We start from the raw sequence: 13,059 nt of genomic DNA, 5'->3' as shown, positions 1-13,059 counted from the left end.
TTTTTGTTTTATGTATTTTTTCATTCTGGTCATTTTAACTTTATCTTGTCGAGCAAATTTTTATTTTAATTTTTGGATATTTGCACAGTCATGTATTTTTTAAAATCAGTATCTATGCTGCACACCTTCTTAAGTGCATATATCTCTTGGCTTCCTGGAATTCACAGTTCAGTGGGAGGTGATGGCACACAAGTAGCACGTGCTGTATTAGCAATGCAAAATGTTTCATGAAAGAAGAGGAAAAAAAAGGAATCATTGCCCTTCTGGAAGTGATCAAGGAGGACTCCAGAGAGGAAGGGCAGTTGAAATGTGGTAGTGGGGAGGTTGGGGGAACCAGGTGGTGGGTATTAGGTAGGGCATGGATTGCATGGAGCACTGGGTGTGGTGCAAAAACAATGAATACTGTTACGCTGAAAAGAAATAAAAAATTTAAAAAAAAAAAAAAAGAAATGTGGTAGGATTTTGCCAGACAGAGGGAAATCTGAGCAATGGCCCAATATGAAAAGTACAGTTTTTATGGGAGAGGCAACAATTCCTTTTGAATATGGAGTATTTGTTGCAAGTAATAAGGTGATGAAGACCAAAAGGTAGGTTGGAGCTAAATAGTTTAGACATTAGGCAGTGAGGAATCATTAAAAAGGAAGGGTTTTTTTCCTCTTTCAGATATCAGTCATTAGCCAAAAAAAAAAAAAAAAAAAAAATCAGTGTCTAGCATTTTTGAGATTCTGTTGCAACAGTGCTGAAAGGAAGTTTTCTTGTTTCTGTTTTGAAGGGAAATAACTAAGATTTCATTAAGCATATGGTTAAGTGTGCTAATGCGAAATTGACAGCTGAATGGATTTTTACCCATGTAACTGCCACCCAGATCAAGATAAAAATGCTTCCAAGTACTCCATAACTCTTCCCAGTCCAAATCCTACCCTCTTCCCCAGAATAACTACTATACTATTCTGACTTGTATTATCATTAAATAATTTTGTAACAGTAGCTTTTTGTTTTCACACTTTTATGTTTAAGAGAGAAACCCTCCAGACCTTACATTGTTAAGTATTTTCTTTATAGAAATACAGAATTCACTAAGTCCCTGCCTAGAAATATTAATGCTTTAATATTTGCCTTTGTATGCATTTAGTTGGTCTTAAAGTAGTCCTCAGTTTTCATATATTCTATTTTCATACAATTTTTAAACAGTGTGCCTTAAGCCCTAATTGGTTTTTCCCATGTGCGGTTTAGTCTGTTCATTCAACTGACTAATAATGAGTATTGCATTTTTTCCTGCCCGGGGCTCCTGGATTTACCTTTATAAAGATTCTTACCTGAGATGCCCAGGTGGCTCAGTCAGTTAAGCATCTGACTCTTGAACTCAGCTCAGGTCTTCATCTGAGGGACTTGAGTCTAAGCCCTGTGTTCGGCTCAATACTGGGCCTGGAGTCTACTTAAAAAAAAAAAAAAGATTCTTACCTGTTCACTAAATAACTTGGGCCACAGTTCAGCAGAATATGTTGGAATCCTAATTAGGAATTAGTAACATGTATGAAAGTTTTTTGAGAATGTACATTTCTTTATGGTCCCACAAGTCTGCTTTTGACTCTTTGATTTTTCAAACACATTGTCATTATGCATTACTTATAAAAGACTGGTTTATTATTTCTCCTCATTGGACTAAGAGTTGGGAAACTTGGTTTTCATTCCAGATTATACTTAACTTTCTGAGCCTAAAGAATGAAGAGTTTGGACTACATGTTCTTTAAGATTTTTCAGCTTAAATTCTTTATGATTTCGTGGTTTGCTTGTTTGTTTTTATTTCGTGTTTTAGATCTTTGTTATATTTTCTTTATTTCCGTTTGCATTCCTTTTTTGTTTGTTTTTAAGATTTATTTTTTTGGGGTGCCTGGGTGGCTCAGTCATTAAGCATCTGCCTTTGTCTCAGGTCATGATCTGGGATTGAGCCCCGCATCGGGCTCCCTGCCTGGTGAGAAGCCTGCTTCTCCCTCTCCCACTCCCCCTGCTTGTGTTCCCTCTCTCGCTGTGTCTCACTCTCTGTCCAAAAAAAAAAAAAAAAAAGATTACTTATTTGTCAGAGAGAGAGAGAGTGTGTGCACACAAGCAGGGGGAGGAATAGGTAGGGGGAGAAGCAGGCTTCCCACTGAGCAGGGAGCCCCATGCAGACTCTATCCTGGACTCAGGATCATGACCTGAGCCAAAGGCAGACAGACATTTAACTAACTGAGCCACCCAGCCGTTCTGTCCAGTTGGATTCCTCATAGTTTTCTCTTATCCCATAGTTTTTCTTTTATGTTGTTTTGTTTAGGTCATAAATATTTAATATTAGGTTTTCATTATTTAATGACATTTTACAAATCATTTGTGTCTTAAGGCATTTTGCTCTGACATCTGCTTACCATGATTCTTTGCTCCTTGTTTATTTACTTAGGCATGATTTTAGTCCAACTTTAGCAAGTTAAAATGAATTCCATATGTATTAAAGATCTAAAGTATAAAATGTAAAACAGAAAATGTGGAGAAAATATAGGCTAGCATGAGTTAGATTAAAAAAAAAAACCTATCTGGTAACCCACATCCCATTAAAAAAAAACTTGATTAAGTAAAAATTGTAAATTCTTATACGGTAGAAGACACCAGCTAAACTATAGATTAGAAGAAAATACCATGCGTAGGAAGAAAGGGTTAATATATAGAATATCTGCAAATTGATAAGGAGAAGAAAATGACTCAATGGAGCAATAAAGGATGTAAACAGGTGATTTGAAGATTAGGACATTGAATTGATTGTTTTTGGTGGAAATGCAAATCAAGACCAGTTTCTTTTTTTGACCCATGAGATTGATAATCATGCTGTAATTGGGAAGCTTGCTGGTGGGAATGCAAATGGTTAAAAACTTTTGAGAAAGCATTTGGCAACATACAGTAAAATAAGAGACATATCTTTTGATGCCAACAGTCTCACTTAGGAGAGCCTCACCTTCAGAAATAAAAATAATGGTAGGGGCGCCTGGGTGGCTCAGTGGGTTAAAGCCTCTGCCTTCGGCTCAGGTCATGATCTCAGGGTCCTGGGATCGAGCCCCGCATTGGGCTCTCTGCTCAGCGGGGAGCCTGCTTCCCCCTCTCTCTCTGCCTCTCTGCCTACTTGTGATCCCTCTCTCTGTCAAAAAAAAAAAAATTTTTTTTTAAAATAATAATGGTAAATAAAGGTATATGTATAGGAGTACCTGGGTGGTGCATTTGGTTAAGCATCTGACTTTGGCTCGGGTCATAATCTCATCTCAGAGTTGTGGGATGGATCCCTGATATGGACTCTGTGCTCACTGGGGAGTGTCCTTGTCCCTGTGCCCCTCTCCCCTCTAGTACATGTACTCTCTCTGCCTTCTCTCTCTCTCTTTTTTTTTTTTTTTTTAAATTTTATTTATTTATTTGACACAGAAAGATCACAAGTAGGCAGAGAGGCAGGCAGAGAGAGAGGAGGAAGCAGGCTCCCTGCTGAGCAGAGAGCCCGATGTGGGGCTTGATCCCAGGACCCTGAGATCATGACCCGAGCCGAAGGCAGAGGCTTTAACCCACTGAGCCACCCAGGCGCCCTCTCTCTCTCTCTCTTAAAGTCTTTTTTTTTTTTTTAAGATTTTACTTATTTGAGAGAGAATATGAGAGAAGAGAGAGAAGGAGCACACAGCAGGCGTAGGGGTAGAGGGAGAAGCAGACTCCCTGCCAAGCAGGGATCCCAATGTGGGAGTCAGTCCCAGGACCCTAAAATCATGACCTGAGCTGAAGGTGGATGCTTAATCGACTGAGGTGCCCTCAAATAAATAAAGTCTTAAAAAAAAAAAAAAGATATATGTATAAAGATCTTCATTGCAACATTATAGTGGCAAAAATGGAAACAGGATGACTACCTGTCATATAGGAGAATAGTTGAATAAATTATGGTGTGCCTGTAGTAAGGAATGTAATGTAGCTATCAAAAAGAAGTATTTGTATCTGTGTGCTTATATTCTGTATAAAGGGTATATATAACGTATATTTAATGAAAACAAGCAAGTGACAGAGTAATGGATATATGTTGATTCCATTTTTGTAATAATCTGATTATTAGAGAAAAACCCTCATAGATGTTAGAAGAGGATGATAAATTGGAGTGGGAGGCAAAGAGACTGGCACTGTTAAGGTATTGGCCCAAGAAAGAAGGCCAAATGTGGCGAAGGAGATAGAAGACAGAGAGTATGAGAGAGATCCTGGAGATAGAGTAAATAGGATTTAAGATGGGGGAGAGTCATCTTAGACTAGGATTCAGGTCTAGGAGACTAGGCAGCAGATGATGCTGTTTATTGGTAAAGGGAAAGAAAAGGAACAGTTTTGGAGGGAAAAAGCAGTTTAGGTTTAGAACACAGTGTTAAGTGAAGGTTGCGGTATCTAGTGAGCAGGTGGAGATATATAGGTATAAATCACAGAAAAAGGAGCTGAATTTGAGATCTGGATTTAGATAAGAACAGATAAAGAGAGAAGGGTGCCTTTTCCAGGTCCATGTTGAGATTGTCTTTAGTACTTGTATTTTTCCCCTCTTATTTCCTTCTTTATGAATTACACATTGCTAGGCTTTTTGGTTTCCTTAAAAACTGTTATTCATAGATGATTTCCTATTTTCCAGACAAACCAGTTTCTTTTGTGTTGTCACCAGGTTTATTAATAGTTTCTCTGTGATTTAAGATAGCTGTACAAATATACCTTCCACATTGCTAATGCACACTAAATTAGCTCTAGTCTCATTTTTCCCTTCAAAATTTTCATTTCCTCTTTGGTATTATATATAAATATATCCCCTTTTACGTTTAGGAGAAAGAATGAGCAAAGCAGGGTGGTTGGCATTAATAAGTCGTTACTTGGGTAGCATCTGGACTGGTGGAAAATCAACTTAGAAAGTAGTCCAGAGGCCACTTGCTAGAGGATGTTGAATAGTAAAATCTAAATTTTATTCTGTAGGCAGGAGTGAGCACTTGAGAGAATTTCGAGGTGGGCTTTGATGTAAACAGAAAATTATGCTTCAAGAAGATAACTGACAGCAGTGTGGAAAAAATGGATTGAACTGGCAAAGGGGTTGGAGATAGAAAGCAGGAAATCCAAGTAGGAGACTATTGCAATAGTTCAGTGAGAGATGATGAGAATCAAGGCAATGTTGGGATAGTGGCAGTCACCAGAAAAAACAATCAACAATGCCTTTTTAATGGATATGGGGGAACAGAGGAAATACCCAAAGACTATGACTAAGAAAATGCCAATAAAACCTCTTAGAAATGGAGAAGTCTTAGAAATAGAGAAGTTTTTAGGGAACTATAATTTCAGTTTGAGGCATGTAGGAGCTTAAACCTGTACTGCGTAATTGAAGGATAAGATATAAGATATGAAGGGTAAGATATAAGATTTGTAGAAAATAGAAGGACTGCTGGGGTTATGGGATATGGGGAGAACTTGGTCAAAGAATACAAACTTATAGTGAGAAGATGAGTAAGTTCTGGGGATGTAATGCACAGTAATATGATTATAGAGAACAACACTGTACTATATACCTGAAAGTTGCTAAGGTAGATAGATCTTAAATGTTCTCACCTCCCAAAATAACTAAAAGGATGGTAATTATGTGAGGTGTTAGAGATGTTAAGTAACATTAGAGTTGTAATTATATTACAGTATATGTGTATCAAGTCAACACATTGTGTATCTTAAAGTTGTGTTTTATGTCAGTTTCATCTCAATAATGTTGGGGAAAAAAGTGAAGGGTAGGTCTGATAGATAAAACTTTTAAGAATGAATATGGTTTCTGAGGAAGAGAGTAGAGCAAGCCAACTGAAGGGATTGAATCTTTGCAATATATCCATATTTGGGGTGCTAGAGAAATGTATGTAAGGCCATATCATTTTCATTAGTATTTGGAGGGAATACCTTCTTAGTTCTGTGATGTTAGTTGATATGATTTCCTTTGATGTCCTTCCAAACATACCTTACCTGTGATCCTATCACTTTTCATGGATGCCCCTAATTTCTATTCCACAAAGCTAGTTATTTCTTTATTGTTTATTTTTAAGATGCTGACACTGTCTAGGTATCTTCGAATTCCAAGGCAGCACTATCCAGTAGAAATAGAATGCAAGTCACATAAATAATTTAAAGTTTTCTAATAGCCATATTAAAAAAAAGTAGAGAAATTGATGAAGAGTATTTTAAGAATAAATTTCTAAAATGTTATTTAAACATGTAAAAATAAAAAAATTAATGATATTTTCCATTTCTTTTTTTGTACTACGTCTTTGAAATCTGTTGTATGTTTTATACTTCCAGGACATCCCAGTTCAGGGGCTAGCCAACTTTTAAGTGCTCAATAGTGACATGTAACTAGTTTCAGTGTAGAAACAGTGTAGTTTCTAAGGTTCTAAAGATTATAATGAGATGAGTTCTTCCAAGGGAACTCTCCAATCTGCTCCATCATAAATTCCATGAGCAGTTGTTTCCTTGATTTTCAACTTAAGGTATATAGAAATAAAGCAAGCTTAGAAAGGGAAGTAGCATAATATTTTAGTGTCTGAACTCTGCCTGAGAAAATCCTCATCTCTGCCTATAGAGTAGAGGAAATCAGTGCTTTAGGCTTAAACTAGCATTCAACATTCTAGGCTTTTGCCATTATTCTCACTTAATATTATAATCTTCCTAGCAAACATATCTAAGCACCTTAACTAATATTTCTTAACACTTTCAAGCCTTCTCAATTACAGTAAAACCTTCCAGATCACACTTCTTATGATGAGCATCAGTAAATCCTTATTAAATATACCCTGCTTGAATATTTCATTTTTTTTTAAGATTTTATTTAATTTGACAGACAGAGATCACAGGTAGGCAGAGAGGCAGGCAAAGAGAGAGGAAGGGAAGCAGGCTCGCGGCTGAGCAGAGAGCCCGATGTGGGACTCGATCTCAGGACCCTGGGATCATGACCCGAGCTGAAGCCAGAGGCTTTAACCCACTGAGCCACCCAGGCGCCCGAATATTTCATTTTTTAATGTGATGCCAAAAATTGATGGTATATTTCTACAAGCATTAACTTAAATATAAATTAGAAACGTTTAAATTAATTATATAAACATCTCATACCAGGAATTAGTGAAATTAGAAGTTATTATAATTTATATTTTAATTATATTTTATTTATTACATACCACTTATTATTTTCAGAATTGAAAATTGGGCACCTGGGTGACTCAGTTGTTTAAGCAACTGCCTTCGGCTAAGGTCATGATCCCGGAGTCCCGGGATCGAGTCCCGCATTGAGCTCTCAACTCCACAAGTTTCTCCGTCTGACCTTCCCTCTCATGCTGTCTCTCACTCACTGTCTGTATCTCAAATAAATAAATAAAATCTTAAAAAAAAAATTGAAAATTAATGAAACATTAAATGTGGGGAATTGCTCATAATGAAGTGAACAATAGATATTTGTAAGAATTGCCTATGTATTACTTAATATATAAGAAAAAAATTTTTGTAAATCAGTGAACTAATTTAAAAAATAGATTTTGAATATCATTGAAAGGAACATGTAAATATTTACTGATTATAAATGAAGACTGAATATTTGTATCTAGTGCTATAATATAAATTGTTGAAAATTGTAATGCAGTAAGCCAGGAAGAAAAGTAACTAGTTTCAATTGTCAGATATAATTTAGCAATGGGATTTTCCTATGAGTTTTGTTTTCATCTTATTTACTTGGGATTTAAGTAGAATAGGAGAAAGCAAATCAGTTAATAGTTTCAGAAATATTTTCGAGATATATTTATATACTTAAATATATTCTTAAGTATATTAGCCTTTCATAATACCATTTTTTTAAGATTTTATTTATTTATTTGAGAGAGAGCTAATGAGAGGAGGGAGGTCAGCAGGAGAAGCAAACTTCCTGCCGAGCAGGGAGCCCAATGTGGGACTCGGTCCTGGGACTCAAGGATCGTGACTTGAGCCGAAAGCAGTCACTTAACCAACTGAGCCACCCAGACACTCTTTCATAATACTTTTATTCTCAAAAGTTTAAAAACATATTACAGTTTAAATATAAGTAGGGGGCACCGGGGTGGCTCAGTCAGTTGGGTGTCTCAATCTTTATTTTGGCTCAGGTATGATCTGAATGTCATGGAATGGAGTCCCCAGTTGGGTTCCCCCGCTCAGGCATGGGGGAGTGAGGAGGGAGTCTGCTTGAGGTTCTCTTTTCCTCTGCCCCTCCCCCAGTTGGGTATGAATGCATGCTCTCTCTCTAAAAATAAATTTATAAATGTCAGGTATTAACAATAACTAGATTTTTACTTAGAATTTAACAAGTATCTATACTTTTCATGTAGGTTAACAGATTTTCAAATTGGATACTTTCCCAATGTTTTTGATATAGTTGTTTTTGAGTAGTTACTCTATTATTGTTTTTCTAGCTGTTGATTAAGATTCGTAAATTTTTTTTTTTTTTTTTTTGGCAGAGATAAAAGCAACAGTGTTTGATGACTGCAAGAAAGAAGGCGAATGGAAGGTAAAATTTGCATATTTTGCCCTTTAATTGAGGACATCAATATACTGTCCTTATTATACTTCTGTAACGGTGTAGTCTGGAACTGTACTGATTGCGTTCAAATCCCAGCTTCACCACTTAATAGCTGTGACTTCTTGGATAAATTACTTGATCTCTCTGTTCCGTGTTTATAAAATAGGGATAGTATTACCTCATGGCATGGTTGTAAAGATTAATGAATTAATCCATGGCAAATGATTAGAAAAGCACCTGGAACATTTATTATTCCAGAAGTGGAATTTTATAATTTTAAGAAAATTTGATGTTAAACACAAGATAAATTTAAAATGAACAAGTTATCAAAAATAAATAAACAATAAATAAATAAATAAATAAATAAACAAGTTCTCTGCTTCAAAATGGAAATGTTTCTATTTGCTTACTTATTATGATATTATATGTATGTATATTGAGAAATCTCCAGGTCATACAAGTTAAAAGGTGAGTTGAGATAATTTTGCCTGCTGTCCTAATATTTTCATTTTATGTAATATAAGGTCTACATTTGAGTGGGTTTAATGTATTAAATTCTGTCTTTTGCGAATTCTTGGCAATCAGGTATTTATACTTTCTTAATTTATATTCATTTTAAGATCATGCTTTTAGATGACTTTACCACTAAGCTTTTGGCATCATGTTGCAAAATGACAGATCTTCTAGCGGAGGGTATAACTGGTAAGTGTTACCAATACTCATCATCAAAACTTCTTTTATTGTGATTGGGGAAGTTTGAAGTATTAATAAATTTTATTTAGTCATTGTGTTTCTGAGGGGGTTATGTTTTATTCATTGACATTCTTTTCTCTGTGGATCTTCAGAATAACCCTTGGAAGTTTTCTTCAGCTGAGATGATAATTCAGTGCCCCTGACCAAAACTAAGTCAGTTGCCTTGTTGAGTTTGTTACTGAAATTTTTAACTCTTATATATTTGATAATGGTTTTGTATGATCCATGACAACCCTTTAAAGAGATTTTAAATACCCTCACTGGTAATGAGGAAACTGAGGCTTAAAGTATAATATAGGGGTGCCTGGGTGGCTCAGTTCATTAAGTATTTGCCTTTAGCTCAGGTCATGATCCCAGGGTTCTGGGATCGAGCCCTGTGTTGGGTTCCCTGCCCAGCAAGAAGTCTGCTTCTCCCTCTCTGTGTGTGCTTGCTCTCTCTAGCTCTCACTCTCAAATAAATAAAATTTTTTAAAAAGTCAAATATAATTATTTTATATTTTGGAATTTAATGTAGAATGTGTACCCTCTGTCACTGCTACTTGTGAGGTTCAAATGTACAGCAGTATTTTCTTTTTTTTTTTTTAAGATTTTATTTATTTATTTGACAGAGAGAGATCACAGGTAGGCAGAGAGGCAGGCAGAGAGAGAAGGGAAGCAGGCTCCCTGCTGAGCAGAGAGCCCAATGCGGGGCTGGATCCCAGGACCCTGAGATCGTGATCCGAGCTGAACGCCGAGGCTTAACCCACTGAGCCACCCACGTGCCCCTACACCAGTATTTTCAAGAAAACCTGAGCATTGTGTACAACGGGAGGATTATCTGAAAGTTTTTATAATGTTTATTTTGATATTTATATGTCAGATCTTTAACATACAATCTTTTATTATTGATTATATATTTGTAATATATATTTATTTGTCTTTATGGTATTTATGGTCTTCTCAGTGGAAAAAGCTCTCAACTAGAAATTAGAAGATTAAAGCCTTGATTTTTCTACTGTTGGACAAATGTAATACTGATTAAGCCACGAAGTTTTTTAAGTTTCCAGATGTCATTCTGATTTGCAACTAGAGTGAGAAGCATTTGTTAATGTGAATAAAAGCTGTGAAGCTACAGAACCATTTTGCACTGTAAGGTTTTATTGAATTTTTGTAGACCATTGTTCTTACTGTATGTTCAGTGTTCATAGATATTCTTCAAGGAAAAGATTCTGTTGCCAAGTAAGTTTGGGACTTTCCAGAGGTTTTTTTTATATGCTATCAGGTATGTGGATTCCCCTGGGTTCAGGTGTAGTACTCAGTTTTCTAATAATTTGACCACAGAAACCTTTTTTTTTTTTTTTTTTGAGAAGCATTTCATAAGGGCTGTTTATCATGGAGACATTGCTTCCTTATATCCTCTGCTGTCACCTTGGTTTGCTCTGGTTTAATCATCATAATATCTACCAACTTGAACTTGCACATTCCTTTTGAGTCCCACATGGGCTCTCAAATTGAGATTCCCTCGATTAGACTTGGCATTGCAGGTTCAGTGATCATACTTTCTGTCATCATTCAGGTCATTTTGTTAAAGTATTTTCAGTAGTGTCTTAGAAGTTTTAAAAAAATTGATGAGAAAAAATGAATGTAGGGTCCTACATCAGTGAAGAGTAAAGCTAAGTAGAATCCTTTTAAAAAATAGACTGGGAGTTAGATTATTCCTTTGTCACTGTTATAGGAATAATTATAAAAATCTTTTTTCAAAATCTCTTAATAGATATCCATTTTCCAGGAATTGAAGAAGTGGCACTTTGTGCTATTAATAACCAGATATTTAAGAGTATTTTCAAAGTCTATTCTAAATCATATCATAGTATTTTGGGACGCCTGGGTGGCTCAGTTGGTTAAGCAGCTGCCTTCGGCTCAGGTCATGATCTCAGCGTCCTGGGATCGAGTCCCACATCGGGCTTCTTGCTCGGCGGGGAGCCTGCTTCTCCCTCTGCCTCTGCCTACCACTCTGTCTGCCTGTGCTCGCTCGCTCTCTCTCGCAAATAAATAAATAAATAAATAAATAAATAAAATTAAATCGTATCATAGTATTTTCACATTTTAACATGTACATTACTCACCAAACATAATATATGTAGCATACGATGACTGTAAGATACTTCATTTTGAGGGTTAAGCAATAAAAAGTTTATAAGATTTAACCTTGATCTCTTTTTTCTTTTAAGATTCATTTATTTGAGAGAGAGAAAGAGCACAAGCAGGAGGGACAGAGGGAAAGAGAGGGAGAATCTGAAGCAGACTCAATGGGAAGCCAGTTTCAGGGCCTGATCTCACAACCCCAAGTTCACCACCTGAGGTGAAACCAAGAGTTGGTTGCTTAACTGACTATGCTACCTAGGCACCCCAACCTTAATCTTTTTATTTTCTTTTTAAGATTTTTAATTTATTTATTTAACAGAGAGACCGATCACAAGTAGAGAGGCAGGCAGAGGGAGAGGGGGAAGCAGGCTTCCTGCTGAACAGAGAGCCCAATTCGGGGCTTGATCCCAGGACCCTGAGACCATGACCTGAGCCAAAGGCAGAGGCTTAACCCACTGAGCTACCCAGGTGCCCCACTAACCTTAATCTTTTAAAGTTGAAATTACAGTTGTTGGGAATGGAGATAAAACTAAATATACCCTTGGAAACCTTATTTGACATCCTAATAGAAGCTATGATAAACCTATACTTTACTAGTATAAATGTAGAGGGGAAAAAGATGAATCACCATATTTACCAGAGAAGTCCCAACAGTAGCCTCCCTTGCCTGTCAGAGTAATTTATCTATCTTTCTTTCTTCCTTTCTTTATAAGACTTTATTTATTTATAAGATTTTATTTGTCAGAGAGAGAGCACAAGAAGGGTGAACAGCAGGCAGAGGGAGAAGCAGACTTCCTGCTGAGCAGGGAACCTGATTCAGGACTCTATCCCAGGACCCTGGGATCATGACTTGAGCCAAAGGCAGACATTTAACAGACTAAGCCACCTAGGTGTACCTATTTATTTATTGTATTTAGAGAGAGTGTGCTTGCATACAAGTTGGAGGTGGCAGAGGGAGAGACAGTCGCAAGCATACCCCCCCACTGAACACAGCCCCACACAGGGCTTGATCACATAACCCTAAGATCATGACCTAAGGCGAAATCAAGAGTTGGATGCTCAACTGACTTAGCCACCCAGGTTCCCCAAGTTTAATCTTTTTAATTCTTTCCAGGACTCTTGCCAGCTTTAGTCTTAAAAGATGGTTCTCTTGATTTGTGGAATGATACTTCAGTTTTTTGTTGTTTTTTAATATAGCTTTAACACTTAATTTAACAATTTTGAGTTTACTAGTTTTAAATTTTCTTTGTTTCACGTAAGTTAATTTTATGAACCTCTTAATTTCAATAATAAAACTATAATTGAGTAAATTTTGATATTTCATTATTAAAAATACTTTATCAATATTGCATAGTTTTAAAAGAATAAGTTAATTAGTAGTTTATTTGAAGAATATTATAGTAGTTAAAAACTTGGATTCTGGAGTCAAACAGATCTGGGTTGGAATCTTACCTGTTCTACTTTCTAGCTGTGTAACTTCAACAAGTTATTTAACAACTTCAAGCCTCAGTTTCCTCATTTGTAAAATACTTAACTTATAGGTTTGTTATATAAAACTTACCATAAGGTTTAGCAGATAATTCATGTTAAGTGCTTAACCT

At 36.2% G+C, this 13,059-nt stretch overlaps 1 protein-coding gene across 1 annotated transcript in view; it reads left to right on the top strand.

Moving 5' to 3' along the window:
* Positions 1 to 13,059, top strand: part of STXBP3 (syntaxin binding protein 3) — a 53,691-nt gene that overhangs the window by 4,546 nt on the left and 36,086 nt on the right. The window contains exons 2-3 of the mRNA XM_080802198.1: positions 8,520 to 8,569; positions 9,202 to 9,283. Coding sequence (XP_080658324.1) covers positions 8,520 to 8,569; positions 9,202 to 9,283 — 132 coding nt within the window. The remainder of the gene's footprint in view (positions 1 to 8,519; positions 8,570 to 9,201; positions 9,284 to 13,059) is intronic.

Source organism: Martes martes, assembly GCF_963455335.1.
Source record: "Martes martes genome assembly, chromosome: 4".
NCBI lineage: Eukaryota > Metazoa > Chordata > Mammalia > Carnivora > Mustelidae > Martes > Martes martes.
Note: the sequence above shows the minus strand (reverse complement) of the source record. Positions and strands in the feature narration are given on the sequence as shown.